General features: G+C 56.2%; 1 protein-coding gene and 1 long non-coding RNA gene across 2 annotated transcripts; one reads left to right on the top strand and one right to left on the bottom strand.

The window, feature by feature from the left end:
• Nucleotides 1–76: 76 nt before the first annotated feature.
• Nucleotides 77–12902, top strand: LOC118158025 (LIM/homeobox protein Lhx6-like). Its single transcript, XM_035312581.1, is given in 10 exon segments — nt 77–626; nt 806–991; nt 1069–1190; nt 6320–6540; nt 8691–8791; nt 8870–8965; nt 10623–10694; nt 10696–10798; nt 11192–11295; nt 12740–12902. Coding segments are annotated over 10 exon segments (1131 nt in total). The 5' UTR covers nt 77–521; the 3' UTR covers nt 12761–12902.
• Nucleotides 12903–15690: 2788 nt separating this feature from the next.
• LOC118158026 lies at nt 15691–17184 on the bottom strand. Its single transcript, XR_004746770.1, has 2 exons — nt 17067–17184; nt 15691–15798 (listed from the first exon to the last, which is right to left on the bottom strand). It is a non-coding gene; the product is annotated as an uncharacterized LOC118158026 (long non-coding RNA).
• Nucleotides 17185–18072: the final 888 nt, after the last annotated feature.

Below are 18072 nucleotides of genomic sequence, written 5' to 3' on the forward strand. Positions count from 1 at the left end.
GGGCCGGGAGCGCGGCGGCGGGGCCGGTACCGGGGGCGGCGGGGCCGGTACCGGGGCCGGGGCCGGGGCCGCTCGCCGCCTCCCGCGCCGAAGGGGAGGATTTTTCCATCCCGGCGCTTTCTGGGGCGTTTTGTGCTCGGCGGAGGGAGAGGGGGAAGAATTTCGATTTTTAATTACTACCATTAAAAAAATCAAATTTGCAATTCTTTGGGTGGCCTGATGGATTCCCTGATTGACAGCCGGAATTGACACTCTGGGTACCTCTTATCTCGGGCATTTACGGCAATTTCTAATTGCAGGTAGTTTGTGGGGTTTTTTCAGCGCTTTGGCTCGCATGGGAACCGAGCGATTACTTCAAGAGGCCCGGGTTAAGTGCAGGCAGGGAGAGAATTCAATCCACATTCAAATTGCTTCATTAAAGAGACGCAGCTTTTGTTGCAAAGGATTTAAATGGCCACTAGAAAGTTCTTATTTATTGTTTTGAGGCGGTTTATATAGGGTGCCCCGCGCTCGCCCGGCGCATGGAGCCGCAGCCTCCCTCTCCCGCTCTCTCCCGCAAGGTGATGCCGCCGGAGCCGCTGCCCAAGGGGAGCGCCCGCTGCCTCGACCCGCACGCCCGCGCCATGGTAAGCGGGGCCGGGGCCGCGCCGGGGCTGCCGGGGGCACCGGGGGCACCGAGACCCGCCGGGCCGAGCCGGGCCGGGACCGCGGGGAGAGCGCCGGGCCCCGGGAGTGGGGGGGGGGGGGGGGTCGCGGGCGGCCGAGGCGGGGCCGCAGCTCACGGCCCCCCCGGCTGTGCCCGCAGTCGCAGCCCGACGGGGAGCCTCTGCCCGGCGCCCTGGAGAAGGAGGACGCCCGCTCGGCGCCCAGCACGCCGTCCACGCCGTCCGTCTGCTCGCCGCCGTCCTCCTCCTCCTCGTCCACGCCGTCGGCCGGCAAGAACGTGTGCTCCAGCTGCGGGCTGGAGATCCTCGACCGGTACCTGCTCAAGGTGAGCGGCGGGGGCGGCGGGGGAGGCGGCGGCGGCGGGCGGGCGGCCCCGGGTCTCAGCCCCCTTCTCCGCCGCAGGTGAACAACCTCATCTGGCACGTCCGCTGCCTCGAGTGCTCCGTGTGCCGCACCTCACTGCGGCAGCAGCACAGCTGCTACATCAAGAACAAGGAGATCTTCTGCAAGATGGACTACTTCAGGTAGGGGCCGGGCCGCCGGGGCTAAGGCGGGTGCGGGGGGAGCGGCCCCGTCGGGAGCGGAGCGGCCGCGCCGGCCCCGGTGCAGCCGGTGAAGCGGCCGCGAAGCTGCGGGGCCGCGGGGCAGAGCGCCCCGGGGCTGCTTCGCGGCGGCCGGGCGAAGCGGCGGCTCCCCGGGCACGGCCGAGGTTCCGCAGCCGCTCCCGTGCTCTCGGCGGCTCCGGTCCTCGCCGGCCCCGCGGCGTCCGGGCAAGAACCGGGAGGCGTCGGACGGCAGCGGCCTGGCGGCTGCGGGCAGGCTGAGCCCACACCGAGCCGTCGGCAAGGCTGTGCCGTTGCTCCAAGCCTTTTTCCGCCGCGCAGCACCAAAAACCGCCGCGGCGTCGTTGGCGTTAGCGCGAGAAAGCCGCGAACCGAGTCCCCGGCGGCGGGGAGCCCCCGGCCGGCACCAGCAACCGGCACCGGGGCGGCTCGGGACCCCGGCGGCCGGATGAGCGGGTCCTGCTGGGGGCCGGTTGTTGGGGCTGCGGCAGCCTTTAGGTGGTGAACCCGAAACCGGGAACCATCCCCTAAAAGAGAGCCGAGGGGATGAAGGGTTCCCGAGCTCCGCGCCGGGGTTTGACTGTCGGCAGAGCCCCCTGCTCCGGCTGTGCCCATCTCGCCCGCCGAGGGAATGCAGTTTGCCCCAGGAGGAAGGGGAAATCGCAGGCAGGAAATGAGAATGACCCCGGCGGGGCTGCTCGGGGCTCGCCACGACGGCTGCGGCTCGGCTCGGCTCGGCACGGCAGCTCCCCCCGGGCAGGGGCGCTTCGGGCAGGGCGCGCTCCGCGGGCAGCGTGTTTAGGTGCCTCCAGGGGCTTTATTTCATTTAATTTGGTTTTGGTTTTATCTCACTTTTTTTGAGAGGGTCTCCAGATGCAGCAGGAGGGGGGGCCGTGCCACCCGGCCCTCCGGCGCGGTGCTCGCGGTGCGCGGCGGGGCAGCCCCGAGCCCGGCTCCCCCCGCGCCCGCCCCGGCCCCGCCGCGCCGTTGGCCGCGAGCAGCCGGCGGGGGGGAACGCGGGATCCCTCCGGAATCCTCCTCACCCGGGGCGGAAAGCACCGGGGCAGCCTGGGGTGCCTTTGTGCTGCTTCGGGGCTCCTCCAGCGCTTTCCGTTAATTAATAACCGTTCGCACGACATTGCTATTTTTTAAAGGCAGGCGGTTTTTAAAGACGGGCTCCGAGCAGCGGCTGAACCCCGGCATCGCGGCGCTCGTCGCCCGCTCCACCGGGGACGCTCCCGGCCGGAGCCGTTGCTGGCCGGGCCGGCCTCGGCTGCCCGGGCTGGGGCGGCGGCAGGGCCGGAGGTGGCGTTTGCTGTTTGCACAAAACGATTTTAATTTTTATTGCGTTTTTCTCGCGCGCGGAACGACGCCGCCGGGGCCGCCGCCGGGTGGGGACGGGGCTGCCCCGCTCCTGGCCGCCCCCGGGGCCCCGAAGCCCGCGGGCACCGGGCTGCCGCCGGGGGTCCGAGCCGTACCGGGCCGAGCCGTGCCGGGCCGGGCACTGCCGTGCCGAGCCGTACCGGGCCGGGCACTGCCGTGCCGAGCCGTGCCGAGCCGGTCCCCGCGGCGAGCCCCGGGCGGTGCCGATCCGCGCTGCTGCTGCCGTCGGTGCCCGGGGGCGGCCGAGCCCCGGCTGCTGCGGGGCCGGGGCCGGGCTTCAGCGCCGCGATCGGTAGCCGCGGCTGGCCGAGACCCCGCGTCTCGCGTGGGGGTCCCCGGGTCCCCCCCGGCCGGCAGAGCGGGGCCGCCAGCGGGGACCGCCCGGGCTGGGGTCCCACAGCCCCGTGGGAAGCCCCCGGGAGCCGCCGGTGCCCGCGGAGGGCCTGCAGCCCCAGGCAGCAGAGACCCAACGCTTGGCCGGGGACAAATCCGACTCTTTCGACTTTTAAAATTATTATTTGCTGCAGCCAAAGCGTGTTTTTAAAAGCGGAGCAGAACTGTCCCACTGCCCCTTCTGTCCCCCCATCCCTTCCCGTTCACACAAGAGGCTGTGCTGGCGCTGCCACGGCCCCGCAGCTCCGTGTGCGTCTTTAAGCAAGCGTCGCCTTTTCCTGCGTCTTGTCAAATAATTGCATTTGGCATCCAGGGCTGTAGTGCTTCGAGGAGAACCAAATTAAAATTGGAGCTCATGGAGCTCCGTCGGAGGAACATTGTGTTCCCGGGTGATGCGAGGGCTGCTCGCAGCCAAGCTCCCACGGCTGCGGTCTCAGGGAGGGCCAGCACCCTGTTGTGGTCCCGGTGTGACCCTCAGGGCACCCGGCCATGCTGGGCAACCCCGGGGCACAAAAGTTTGGGGTCCCTGCGGGCTGGGGCAGTGCAAGGCCTGCGGGTGGGCCAGGGCCAGCGTGGGCTCTGTCACCCCCAGCCTTTGTGCCCCTGGGGTGCCTTTGTGCTCCGGCCCGCGCGCAGCCGTGGCTCGCAGTGCAGGCAGGCTTGCTTCGGCAGCGCACTGCTGCTCCTCTGCGTGGTTCGGCACGGATCCTGGAAGCCGCAGCCACGGCTGCTTCTGGGGACTGCATTAGGAGCTTCCTACAGAGCGCACCCGGGGGGACGGGGATGTGTGGAGCTGTCGGTGGCCCTGGGTGGCCCTGGACCCAACCCCACAGGCAGGGGCTTGGGGAGCTGCAGCACCCGGGTGCCTGTGAGCCTGCACGCACCAGGCACCCTCCTGCCTCTGCTCTTCCCGCAGCCCAGACGCTGCAGCCACCCGGAGGAGGCAGGACGGGTCTTTCTGGGGTGAGTCCCTCCCGGTAATGTCGCTGCTGCCTTCTATCTCCCAGGGGTGGTGCGGGGAGCTGGCAGCATCTGCTCGCCCACGACAAGCTGCATGCGGGGCCGGAGCTGTGGATCCAGCCGGTGTTGGTGATGCCCCGGCCCGTGCTGCGGTGCGTGGGCCAGGCTGCGGAGCTGAGCTTTGCCATCAGGGAATCTGCCTGGGCTTGGGGAAAGCTTCCAGCTCTGTGTCTCCCGCTGCAGTGTGGCTCCATCCTTGTACCCTCCCTGCCAGGCGGGCAGCAGGACCCCAGACACCCCTTGCCTGGTGCCCTGCAGCTGCTGCGTGTTCGGGGCTCCCTGGGCTCTCGCTGCCCATGGCAGGAACAGGCTCAGCGAATTGAAGTCAGTTTTATTTTTGAGACATCATTTCCCGTAGCGATGGGTCAGGGCAGTTTATCTCCCCACGGGTGGTGAAGTCCCTGTGGTGACAGCCCCTGCTGGGTGCCAGTGGGTGCCTGTGCCTGGCCCCGGCTCGGTTTGGTTTCCGTCAAAACCCACCAGCTGCAGCCAGCGCTGGAGGCAGGCGCTGGTGTGAGAGCTGCGAGCGCAGCATCGGTGGCTGCCTGCGCTGCCTCCTGCACAGCCCCGTGCCCGTGTCCGCCTGCGGGACCTCAGCTGCTGCGCGTGGCGGGGTCTGTATGGGGCGAGCGGAGGGGCCTCTGCCAGGATCTGCCACCGGCCAGCGACCTGCCTGGCCACGGGGACACCGTGCCGCAGGTCTGAGCCACCTGGGTGTCCCCACAGATCCCAGCCTGCGTGGGGACATGTGCTCTTCCCGGGCCGTGCCCGTCCCTGCGCGCAGCTTGGCTTGCTCCGGAGCAGGGAGCGATTGAGCCGGGGAGAGGCGATTACCACGTGTTATTAGTTCGTTTAAGCCTGCCCCCTCGTTTGATAGCGTTCAGCAAATACGACTGTTTATATAGCACATTGTTCAAAGTAATTTGACTTACAGGAACAATCTTTACTTCTAAATAAAAAATTAATACAGTTCTTTTGTTTGTGCGTTTATATAAACGAGCTGGCACAAAGTCAGTTTACAATGTTCCCATCTGAAGTAAATTAGCGAAGTCTCTTAGCTAAGTCTCTGTATAATTTCAGCACAGAAATGTCCTCTCTAAAGCAGCCTTTTTTTTTTGTTGGTTGGGTTTCGTTTTTTTTCTTTTTTTTCTTTTTTTTTGGTCAGCTATGGTCAGGCTGAAAAATTTAAACCTTTCTCTTCCTCCCGAGTAGTTTTGCAGTTAGTGACTCGGTACAGGATGGTCTTGCAGCATCTCCCCGAGGCCACGCAGGGGTGGCAGCTCTGGGATGGCTCAGCCGGGCTCTTGGTGCTCGAGGCTGCGGCGTGCTCCCACCTGGGGCTGTCTCACGGTGCCCGGAGCCGTTGCAGTCGCTGCCACCTGCCCAGCTCCGCAGCCTCGAGGCAATGCAGAGGTGCCCTTGGTGCAGTCCCCTCGGCGTTCTCTGCCTGCAGTGCAGGAAATGCTCAGGCTGTTGGGGCAGGGGATGGCAGCGTCTGCTGCTTCCCGGCAGGGACAGGGATGAGGAGCACGGGGCCGGGAGTGAGCCCCATGACGCGGTGACCGCGAGCAGGGCTTTGTTGGGGCCAGCACCAGCCCTGCGGTGCTGGAGGAGACGCTGCTCTCTCCCTGCTGCTTACTGCTCGTTGCATTTTTTCTTAACGGTTTTAGTAAAAATAAAATGCAAAAACCCACCCATGTTGGTGGAGGCCCTGCCCGCGCTGCGGTGGCACCGCCTGGGCTCGGTGCGGGAGTGGCGGCGGCCCGGTGGAGCTGCCAGCAGCGGGGCGCTCAGCAGCGTGCGCTGAGGCACGGCCCCCCCGGCGTGTGGGGATGTGGCGGCCTCGTTACCTTTTCATTTCACTGAAATACTTCCTAGCATAAATAACTTGAGCGCGATCATCATCTTCTCGCCGCGAGGAGACCTCCTCATAGGAGGAAAAAGCAGATGCATGCGTCTGTGTGTGTTAGGAGAAAACACATGTTTTGATTTATTGCAATAGGGGAAAAACGGCTCTAACAAAATTTCCATCTGAGTGTCACACTGCCTGTTATCAAAATAAAAAGCCCACGAACTTGGAAGCTGATTCATTACACTGTGTGACCTCAGCGCTCGCTCGCACGGCTCAGCCCCGCGGCCGCGCTGGGCCCCCTGCCCGCGGGCAGCCCCGAGGGGGGGGGAGGTTTCCCCACAGCCCTTTCCCCGTGTGGGCTTTGTGGGGTTGGGGCTGGTTGGGGTGGGCGATGGGGCGGTGGAGGCTGCCCGCCCTCACCCTGTCTCCTCTCCTCCCGCAGCCGGTTTGGTACCAAGTGCGCCCGCTGCGGCAGGCAGATCTACGCCAGCGACTGGGTGCGGCGGGCGCGGGGCAACGCCTACCACCTCGCCTGCTTCGCCTGCTTCTCCTGCAAGCGGCAGCTCTCCACCGGCGAGGAGTTCGGCTTGGTGGAGGAGAAGGTGCTGTGCCGGATCCACTACGACACCATGATAGAGAACCTCAAGCGAGCGGCAGAAAATGGTACGGAGCCGCAGTGCAGCCCTCGGCACGGGCACCGCGCGGGGATGGCGCTGCCATGGCGAGGTGTCAAAAACCGCAGGGATTTTGAGGCCGTGAGTCATAAACCTAGAAGGTGGGAAACCTGGCAGGCAGATAAACTGTTCACGTCTTTTTCCACTGGTCCTGGGATGGGTTTCTTAGAGCTGGACCGCGCTGTGTGCTGCCTCCCTGCTGTGGCACATCACCAACGGCCCGTGTGTTCCTACCCAAGTCTCTCTCTCACGGGGCTGGGTTGGTGCCTCCAGGTCATGCAGCACCACAGCTCCTCGAGTGCAGCCTGGCCCCAGCACCAGGGGGTACTTGGAGGAAAGAAGCGGCTTTGGAAGGTTTGCAAGGCCACGTTGTGCCACATTACCAGCAGGCTGGGCCAGGAGGGAGCTGGCCAGGTCCTGCCCCACGTGCTTGGGCTGCAGCTGCCTCCAGCTCCCTCCCGTGCTCATGTCTGTGGTGAGGTGAGGAGTGAGGGCTGTGGCAGGGCTGTTTGCTTATATCATGTTGGGAACACAGAGGCTGTCCATGGAGATGCTCTGCGGCCACGGGAATGCCAAGAAAAATGCCCCGTGGGACCCCATGGGGCTGTGCTGGGTCATTGCCCACCTGGGAGCACGGCTCAGCCTGTGCTGCCCCTCGCTAGTGCTTCACGGGCACGGGGAGGCAAACACCGCGTCCCAGCCCGTGCAGCATGTGGAAGCTATTAACAACCTGACACGAAAATAATCAGTGTTTCTGTTTACAGCCTTTGAGTAAGAGAATGGAAACAGCGTGCCCTGTCGGGCTGGGAGGGTCCTGGCCGCGGGGCCGGTGGCCGGCTGGCTGTGGGGGTGCAGGGCTGAGGCCGGGTGCGGGGGGTGACAGGGAGAGGCCACAGGTCCGGGAGGAGCGTGGGGCCAGGCTGCGGCCACGGCTGCGTCTGGCTCCAGGGCCCTGCAGAGCCCTGGTCCTGGCTGGGGGCTTGGTTTGCACTGCAGGGGGGTCCCTGCCGGTGCTGGGGAGCCCTGCGGAGCTGTGGCATGGGGCAAGTGTCCCCAGGCAGGTGCCCGGCTCTGAGCACAGTGCCCCTTGGCTGCAGGAGGGGATGGGGAGGCTCTGGAGAGCAGCGTTGCTGCAGAGTTAGAGGGCCACACTTTTTTCCCCCTCCAGTAATTACCCAGCAATTTCTTCAGCACATGAGGTTTTACACACAAGAAAAATAAACAGATGTTGCTGAAGTCAGAGTCCCATTCATCATCCTAAAAGAACAAGTCAAACTATATGAGAAAGTCCTTCAACTCAAGCCAAGACAATCACAGCCCGGTCCAGCTTGCAGAGCAAACGTCGTGGTGTGCAGGCACATCCTGGGAGCGGGGCGAGCGCCAGCCCTGCGCAGGCACCCTCCCTCATCCATCACTCCTCCGGGCAGGATGCGGGCTCCGGTGGGGTCCCCAGAGCAGGGCGGGGGCCCTGGCCCTGACCTTCCCCCCGCTGGCTCTGTGGCTGCGTGAGTGTGGCCAGGCTCACCCTGATGCCCTGCTTGGGCAGTGGGGGACAGTCCCTGTCCCAGTGTGTCCTCCTGCTGTGGGGCTGCTGCTTGGGGCGGTGGCACCACGTGGAGCAAGGTTGGTGGTACTGCTGCTGTGGGGCCCAGAAAGTGGTCAGGGGAAGAGCAAGGAGCCCCCTGAATCACACTCTGGGTGAATGGGATGGGTGATGGAGGCAGTGCTGCAGTGGAGACAGGGCTACGGAGCACAGCGTGGGCTCAGCAGCACGCAGGGTCTTTTTCTGAGCTGCTTGCAGGTGGACACAGTCCGATGGTGCCACGAGCCAAGGACTTCAGTGCTTTCCTTTACACACCCCAACGTCCATCTTCCCTCTGTCCTCTCCCCATCCCTCATTCCCCAGCTTTTCCACAAAACTGCTGTTTTTTCTGAACTCAGCAGTAAGCTCATCGGGGCAGCGTTACCACTCGGTGACAGAGGCTCAGCAGCCCCGTACAGCTCCGGGTCGGTGCCACTGCCCCGTGCCGCGATGTCCCCGGGCAGGGCAGGGAGGATGCTGTGTGTGTGCTGGGAGGTGCACGGCTGTTATTCAGCTCCCCCAGCACTGACTGCAGCACGCTGGGCTTCTCTCCGCAGGCAACGGGATCACGCTGGAGGGGGCCGTGCCCTCGGAGCAGGACAGCCAGCCGAAGCCGGCCAAGAGGGCCCGCACCTCCTTCACCGCCGAGCAGCTGCAGGTAGCGGGGCTGGGCCAGGGGCGGGGGGGGCCCGAGGCACCCGGCCGCACCCTGACCCCTCTGCTCGCCGCCCACCAGGTCATGCAGGCACAGTTTGCTCAGGACAACAACCCCGACGCACAAACGCTTCAGAAACTCGCGGACATGACGGGGCTGAGTCGGAGAGTCATTCAGGTAGGGGCAGCCGTGGGGCGAGCGCGTGGGACACGGGGCGTGGGGTGCGGGTGAGGTGCGGGCACCATCAGCCATGGGCACCAGCATCCCCCATGATGGATGAAGAAAAGGGTGGAGGGGGGGCACCAGTGCCCCCGTGTGATGGGGACACTGGTGATAAATGGGCTGAACGTCCCCGTAGCCCCTCGCTCCCTTATGTCGGCCGCAGGGCTTGCTGCATCCAGCAGCTTCGTGCTCTCTTGTGAGCACGTTGGTTCGTGATGCCAGCACCGTCCTTCCCCTTTCTCACTCTTTGATTTTCGGTATTTTTTCCTCTTTTTAATGCAATGAAAAAAATACAGCCTGGGCCAATCCAAACAAATTACAGGTTAGGGAGCTGCCCCCAGCACACCGGCTGCAGCACTCTGTCACTGGCATGGGCGCAGGCAGGGCCGGTGCTTCCCCAGCAGCGAGGTGCTGGTCCTGCGAGGCTGCACCGTTGGCGTTGGGAAATTTCAGGAGAAAGGGGGGCAGCAGCAGCATGTCCCCGTGCCTGTGCCTTGTGTGAGGGGAGGGAGAGTGGTGCCGGAGGGGCTGGGAGGAAAACACCACCTCTGCTGCTCCCACAGCCACCCAGCGTGCCCTCGGCCACATTCGTGCTCCTCACTTCAGCGTGCTGCTGACATACTTTCTGCATACAATGAGAGCACGAGTGATTAAAATAAACTTGGAGCTTTCATCCAGGATTGCTTTGCCAAAGACGCATTTAAATTTCTAGCGCGTGAAAGTCTGGCTCGAGCCTCAGTTATTGAGACTCCTCATTTAGAGAAAGATCAACTGGTCTACACGCTGGGCTGTTTTTTATGTGGATGTTTTTTAAAGGTGCTTCGAGCAGGAAACAATTTGTCAAATGCTTGTGACTGTTTCCTTCGCATGGTCCAGTGTGCGTGGCCTCAGGGCGCTGATCTTCGCTGTGACTTGTGGAAGGTTTCTACTCCCATTTATCCTTCAAAAATTAAAGCATAAGAAAGAAAACAGCACGTTAGGATGGAAAAAGCCTCCATGCATGTTTTGGTTCTATGGTGTAGTCCCCTAGCTATTCCTTTAATTAAGAGCAGTGAGATATGGTCAGAAGGCTCCTGCCTGCTGGTGGCTGTCTCCTGTCGTACCTTCATTTCTCAGCTTCATTGTGCTGCTGATGTGGTTTCTGGACACAATAACCACAAGAGATTAAATTGTTTTCGTCATGCCTACGGTCGCAGACGCAGCTTGCTGCGGATATGCTGTCAGTGCGGAAGGGAGCGGTGTGATATTTAGCGTGAGCTCCTGCACGGCCCGGTCGTGGCATTTCACTCAGTGACTCCCGCACCAAGCATGAAAGTTTTCATTGCCTTACTGAAGAATGGTGTCGGTTCTGACCACGCCAAATTAACTGTAATGGTGCCACTTCAGGCATGCTAACGTCTGTGCTTTCTGGAGACAAAAGTCTTCCTCCAGTGAGTGCAGAAAAAAAGCAGTGGGAGGCAGTGGACGCTAACAAGGTGTTTCAGCGTGGAAATCTCCAAATGCAATGCCTTTTTGTAAATACCCTGAGGAGGCAGCCCTCACTGGGGCTTTGTGAGCGACCGCAGCTCAGCCCAATTCCCTCCTCACTCAGTGTCTGCTGCTTTCCTTTCAGGTTTGGTTTCAAAACTGCAGAGCCCGCCATAAAAAACACACGCCCCAGCACACGGTGCCACCCTCGGGGGCCCCCCCCGTCCCGCATCCCCTCCTCGCTCCCCGAGGACATCCACTACTCGCCCTTCAGCAGCCCGGAGCGGGCCCGGATGGTGACGCTGCACGGATACATAGAGAGTGAGTGCGGGGCTGGGGAGGGGCTGCGCAGTTTGGTTCCACGAAGGTCCCTGCCTTGGCTTGGGTTTAGGGCCCTCGGCCTTCCTTGGGTTCCCTTTGTCCTGGAGAGCAGCGTGGTTGCGCCCTGCACAAGGTCGGAGGAGCTTTTCCTAACAACTGCCGGGTGCCGATGGACCATTTGCACGTAGGGCGGTGTTGTTGGGGTCAGAAGGGCCACCAGGATGGAGTGTTTGGGCTCTGTGAAAACTGTGAGGTTTCTCTCCACCCTCGCCCACGCCAGATGTGGCTCCTCGGTGCGTGTCCCCGGGTGCTCCCTGCCAGCAGCCCGGCCATGTCGCTCGCAGGGCTCACGCTGTTGGCAGTAACGGGGCTGAAGCCTCTTCTCATCCGCAGGTCAGGTACAGTGTGGACAAGTGCACTGTAGACTTCCCTACACTGCTCCACCAGTGCACCTCAAGGCAGACATGGAAGGACCGCTATCTAATAGGGGTGAGAAGGTAATTGTTGTCCTTGTTTCAGGCTTTGGGGCCAAACTGCTGCTTGCGTAATGTCGTTGCCACTGCCTGCTCATTCCAGCAGGGCTTCTCCTCTGTGACCTCCAGCAGCTGCCAGCTGCTCATAGTGTATGCTTAATTTTGGTGGCCCTGGACTGATGTACCAGCTGTTGGTACATGGTGCCAATTTGTTGTGCGCTAAATTCCCCTTGTTGTTGTGTTGTGCTGGGTGGGATGCTCTGCCTGGAGCCACTCAAGTCTCCAACCTCCCTTAGCTCCTGTGTTTCTGGTTTCTCCCTTCCCTGTGGTCATTTGCTTCCTTCCCTGCTCTGCTGCCCCACTGTCAGCACGCTTGGTCTGTGAGCAGCGCACGGCTGCTAGGACTGCGCGGGCAGGACCTGCGCCACGTGCTGACTTCCAGCTCTCCATGAGCTAATATGAAGGATTCATTTCTTGGGGATTCCAGTATTGCTTAAAAAATAACAACTGGCCATCATCATATCTTAAATAGGAATGTTATTTCACAATCCTTGGCTAAGAGACAATATTGCATATAGATTTTTTTCTTTTCAGTACCTCAGTATCTGCCCATTCTGATGTAGAGCTTGTTTTTGGGGTGAGGCTCCTGAAATGATGTATACATGCATAGGCTCATAAGATTTTACTTAGGATCCCAATTTAAGTGACTTCATTGTGAGGAAACACTGAGCCTTTGGCAACTCTTGCTGTTTTAGCTTTCATCTTTACTTTTAGAAGCTCTCAGCAGCTCTTTCCAAATCTTTCTCTATTCAGTGCAGCAACCAGAGATTGTTGAGCTCTTCCAATAAATGCAAGCAGGGGCACAGCAAAGTTACTTTTTTTCGTCAAAATGCTACCATTTTATCATGTTACCTACAAGAAAACTGAAGAGTTTTCAGAAAATATTACTCAGTCCTAATGCTATCCCTCAAAGAAACTCCCCAGCAGCAACTGGCTCCTGTGACTTCAGTGCAATTACTTGTGGATGTTGCAGGGCTGGGTTCTCAGGACATGGAACTGCCTCACAGACCAGTTCCTTTTCCAAACAGTTCCTGCCATGCTCAGTTCTGTAAACCTAAAGCAGCATCTTTTTCCTCATAGACTGTGAGATTTGCTCACAGAGCAAACAAGATACCTACTGTCTGCGCTGCGCAGCGCGGTGCAGTTCTGCAGGCAAACAGGGAGGTGGTGACTCCCCTTACCTCCTGCTTTGATGCTTCGGCTGTGTGCAGCCTTCCCTGCGGGCTCTGGTCTGTGGGGCTTGGGGGCAAGAGTGGCTCCAGAAAGAGTTTGACCCATGGGAAAGTCGCTGCCCTCTCTTTGGGCTGGGCGCATGTGCTGCCTGGCTGTTCCCCGAGAGCCCATTTCTGTGGTGAGGGCCGTTTGTCTCTGGAAGTGGCTAACGCTTGGTTCACGTTTCTCCCACTAGGTCATCCTCTTTCAGTACTGACTGCGCGAGCTCTTCCTCATCTGCCCACGGCGCTACCAGCACCACTGCCCCTCAGTCGCTGCAACAGCGTCCAGCCCGAGGCAACTGTTCTCAGTCATGCAGGAGAAACTCAGATCCAGCACTCTCAGTTGTTCCCATTGACCAGCATCTAACATCCACTATTATTTCTCCAGCAACACTCTGTGTATGTGTGTGTCGAGTGCAGAGTTACATTTTTCACTTGTTTCTTGTGGACTTGTAGAATGACAGTGAGTCTCTCCAAGGCAATGCCAGACACAGCCAAAAGTAGTGACTCTGCTGTGCTTACAAATCCTGCTCCCCAGTCATGGGAATATGAACAGATCAGTTCACGCTGAGTCACAGGGGGTTCGATGATCACCTATGAATATAAAGAAAGGAGGAATTTACGTGGTTTGGCCTGATTCTCTTTTTGCACCAGTGAAGCAGTGTTGGTTCCCGGACGTCCCTCCTAATTTACACTTGCATGTGTGAAATCCGAAATGGGCTCTTTGGCTCAGCAACTCAATATACACACAGGACTCCTGAGCCAAAGCCACAGGTAGCTGTGGCTCCACTAAGTGGAAAACATGATGCCAGCTGGAAATAGGCAGTTTTCCTTCCTCCTCAAAGTGCTTTAGAATCACATGTCCTTTGATCACTCTGTAAGGTAAGTAAACCTTAGTGTTCCCCCCCCTCATTTTGTAGGAGGGGAAACGGAGATGTCCTGAACCGAAAGGAGCGGTGGGGGTTGGTGGCAGAGCCTGGCTTAGCACTCTGAAGGTTTTGATTGCTGACTTGTTCTCAGAGCACTGAATGTCTCTCTCCTCTCACAAACATCTGCCAAATCTTTTATTATTGTTTTTATTATTAGTCTCATTTTTTATTAACAAGCTACTTTATTTCCGTGGAGTCATGTTGGATCACAAATGGGTGTACCTACACAGAACTTAGGCACTCCATACACTGGGACTGGGGAATCCTTAAAGGAAGCTGATCGTAAATGTGTAGAAAAGTCTTGCCCTGGTACGGACCCCAGGAGAGGGACCCAGCGCTCACTGAGGGCAGCAGGGGAGGAACCCGGGAGCAGTCAGGGAAGTGCAGCCGGCGGTAAGGCCGGCAGGAGCGGTCCCAGCCGAGCGGCAGCAAGGTGACGGCATATTCCTTTGTCTGGCAGCGTCCGATTATCTCTGCCCTTGCCTTGTTCTCCCTACCCGGAGCATGACTGTTGCTTCTGCCACGACTGGGATGGAGGCACAGCCCCAGCCGGCTGCTTGCAGAGGAGCGGGCGATGCGGGGCTCACCCTCAGAGGCAGTCTCATTGCAACAACAAAGGAAGTACTCGGCCCTCTGGCCCCAAAATCAGGAAAAAGCCTCTGAAATGATACTTCATTGACAGTAATAGCAAAAGTAAACAGCTAGCATTTGCCTGCCCTTCTCAGCTTGCACCAAGCCAAGAGCAGGCCGATAACAAAGCCTCTCTCCACGTGAGCACACGGGTCTGTCTTGCTGCTCGGTGTCTGCGCGGCATTTCCAAGAATGTGAAAGCCTACCATGAGCCACAGTTAGTGCGTGACGTGACTGAGCGGTGCCTGCGGGACAGACAACAGGAATCCATCGGTTGCATAAGTTGTTTTCAGTTCAAGCCATAGATACACGTGTTTTTCTCTTGGAGAGATCAATCTCCCGCAGCCCGTGGTGGCTGAGCCGGGTGGGTGGCACTGGGCCGGGCCCGCTGGGCGCCGCGTGGCACCGGTGGCCCTACGCAGTCACCCCTGCTTGGGGACTTGTGTGAGGAGACACAGATATCTGCCGAGGTGGCCACTGAGATCTCTTGATTTGAGGAATAACTGAATACAAGCACACGCTGATACGTGTTGGAACAAATACATACATGCCCCTGTGTGTGTGTATGTACATAAAGCAGGGAGAGTGACGGTAGTATTTGGACGGTGAGGCCAGTATTCTGTGTAACTGCAGCTAGCAGCTCTACCCCCAGTATGAAACAATATTTGGAAGGAGGGAGGAAATTAGGTCTGCAAAGTATTATTGTCACCCTCTGACACACCAATAACTGATTCCAGTGTGTGACCCACGACAAGGGACTCCCGCACGCGTGGCCTGGCAGGAACCACCGCTCCAAAGTGTGTCCGTGGGGCAGGAACGGTCACAAGCTGTTCCTGTTCCTGCCGCTTTTCTCCCTGTCTGTAGCGATGAGCGAAAGGACTGGCAGACCTTTTGTTGGCTGTGAGTGCTGTTTCCCGGCGTGGGTGGCTGCGGGGTGTACGTGGCGTGCTGTGTCCGCGTGAAACGGCCTTCAGATGCTGGGGGTGGTCGGCGGGGTCACCAGGGCCCCACTTTCTTCTCCATTTGTGCTCGCGCATTGGAATGATTGTTTAGTTGTGGACTTAGTGCTATAAACTAATGGGTAGCTGTCCAATTTAAGGCTGAAGGAGAGACCTCAGGCTGTAACTTGACCTGACATCCCCCAGTACTTGAGATTTCCACAACTGTTTTGAGGGAGAAAACGGTCTGTTGCATTTATCTTCTGTCTCAGCAGTGCAGTGAAAGGGAGGCTATTAACTATGTATCTGCTAAATATCAGCTTAGTCACTGACCAAGAGAACCACTTGTGAAATGTACTGTATGTCCAAGTTTTTGTAGCTGATACCACGGACGGGGCCGGCGTGCAAAGCGCAGGCAGGGTAACGTGGAGGTCTCTCCCCAGCCGCGCTGTGCTCACAGTGACCTGCAACGCACAGACCCTGACCGAGGGCAGCTCCCCCCGTAAGTAGCCAGGAGCAGCTTTGCTAATTCAGAAATCAGGCTCTGTTCATATTAAGCCCAAATTGTTTGCAAAAACTGGAAGCAATTCAGCTTGTGCAGTTTTAGAGCTAATTATGTGTATGGAAAATACTCAACTCTACCAAGAATGTAAGAAATTCTCTAATTTATTCAATACGTTGTTTCACGATATATTTCACACTGACTGTTGCCACTGAACCAAACCTTATCTCAGGTCATTTGCATTCATCTCCTGTCTGTAGATTAAAAAAAAAAAAAAGAAAGAAAGAAAGAAAGAAAGAAAGAAAAAAAGTAAAACTCATTCTCATTTTCTTCATTTATTCAGTAATTGCCATATAAGTCCTGGTGCAGCAATGCAGACTCCATGTATTAAACTTTTCCAGTTGCTATTTACAAAAACTTTTGCAGACAAAATCCAGTGAAGATAGGCCGTGAGAGGCTTTTCACTCAAATTTAATAAGGTAACTAAATACGGTGAGGGTCTGAAAGTGGAATGGTTTACAATTTTATTGCCTTTTTTTTTTTAATTATTATTTTGGCTCACGTTGGTTAACCCCAATGCCCTAGCTAAAGGTGCTTACACAACTTACTAGTTGGGACGGGGGAGTGGGAATCAATCCTGCACTACTATCAGTGATATATCTGTAGGATGCCAACTATAGACACATCGGTTTTATTTCATCAGCCAATCATTTTGTTGTAGCATGTTGCAATTATGCATGTCTTGGCTACAATGGTTAAAAAATTCTCTAAATGAGTGGACAGTCAAGACTAATATTTATTTTAAAAATTAAAACTAAATTGTAAGCACTTTTTTGTAAAACCAATGTCTGTTTTGTTACATACTTTTAATGTTGTGCTTTGTAAATGTCTTATTTGTGTAATAAATAAAAGTTAATGCAAGTAGAAGTGCTGGCACTTACATCCAGAAAATGATGTAATTCCATTTTATTTTATTTTTAAATACTTTCTGGCTTACTAATCAAGCAGCAACCCACCCAGTTTTCCTCTTTTATTATTTTGTTAAACTCTGGCTTCAGGAGAGTTCAACAAACGTTCGTAGTAAATGGATATAATTTCCTAGTTAGCAAACCAGTCATTAAAGAATACCTCTGGTGTACATTATTACAATGATCAATCAATATCAAAGTACTGAGCAAAAAGAGAGGAAAGGAATTCACCAGGACAGCTAACTAAAATCTGGGAAAATAATGTTGATTAAGATGGATTTGAATGAGTTCAACACTGAATCTGAGGCACTCTTTTTAACAAATTGTTTTCAAGCTTAATAACGTGTATATATACTACACTACACACCTCTCAGGAATATTACTGTGAGTACAGTCTGCTCTTTTTCCATGGCTTTTTCTCAGCATGACTGATTAAATGATTATTTCCATTTTTGTTTATGCTGACAAAGATGACGAAAAGATTATATTCCTGTAGAGGGAAGGGGTGATATAAATCTGAGAGGACAAATTAGACTTATTGTGCATCAGATTACCTGCTTTGGATTATTATAGTCTAGCAAAACCAATTTTCATGGTTTAGGTTTATGCCCAGTTGTTTCATCTTCAGCTTTCCTGCAGGTCCGAATGATCCACTCATGCTCATCATCATCTAAAAGGGAGAGAAAGAGAAGGCCAAATATCACCATTGCAGACCTGCTTTTTGCATTACCAGGGTCCAGCTCAAACAATTTTTCCTTTGAGGAAAAAAATATCCGTTCTTAGCCATTGGCATCTCTTAGAACACATTTTTGTTTCTTGAAAAGACTGTGTGCTGTTGTGTTGGAATGTGTCAAGGCAGGAGACACTGGATACATGGCAATGATTCTGATTACTCAGCTATTTGATAGGATTAACTTGGGCAGAACTGAAATTTATGCTTTTTTTGGACTTTTTATGACCATTTGCAGGAAATACGTTGGAAGTATCAGAGGTGAAGTTATGCATTTTTGAATATTATGTCTGCATTGCTTGTCAGGTTATGAAAAGTGAAGGTAAAGAAAAATCTACAGTCAAAGCCTAAGTTCTTCTCTTTCAGTTTTTCTTTCAGTGCTGTTTTTGAAGTGTACGTTATAATCGGTATCAATAAGCTGATATAGTACTGATGGGTGTGTTTCAGATCATCTTCTGTGTCCCTTATTAGTATTCATGTCTGTCATATTCTCAGAGAATAATAGCGTGAAAAGAAAAAAAAAAAAAAAAAAGAAGAAGAAGAAGAAAAAAGACAATGTAGGAAAAAACAACTGTCCAGCAAGGTTTGACTAGAAATTTTTTGTATGATTACAAAAGAAAATAACGTGGCAAATATAAGTTGTGGCTTCTTTATTCCAGGGACTTAAACAGTCTTGTCTTCAAAAACTGTTCTGCAGCCTTTTCTTTTTTCACTTGCTTAGGGGAAAAGTGATCTGTCTAGCAGACCAGGAAAAAACAAACTTCAAAAAGCCTTGGGAAAAATCAAGGTTTTGCTTAAAACAATACCTGTATTTATTTTTGTATAAATGA

Source organism: Oxyura jamaicensis (assembly GCF_011077185.1).
Source record: "Oxyura jamaicensis isolate SHBP4307 breed ruddy duck chromosome 17 unlocalized genomic scaffold, BPBGC_Ojam_1.0 oxy17_random_OJ106481, whole genome shotgun sequence".
Taxonomy (NCBI): Eukaryota; Metazoa; Chordata; class Aves; order Anseriformes; family Anatidae; genus Oxyura; species Oxyura jamaicensis.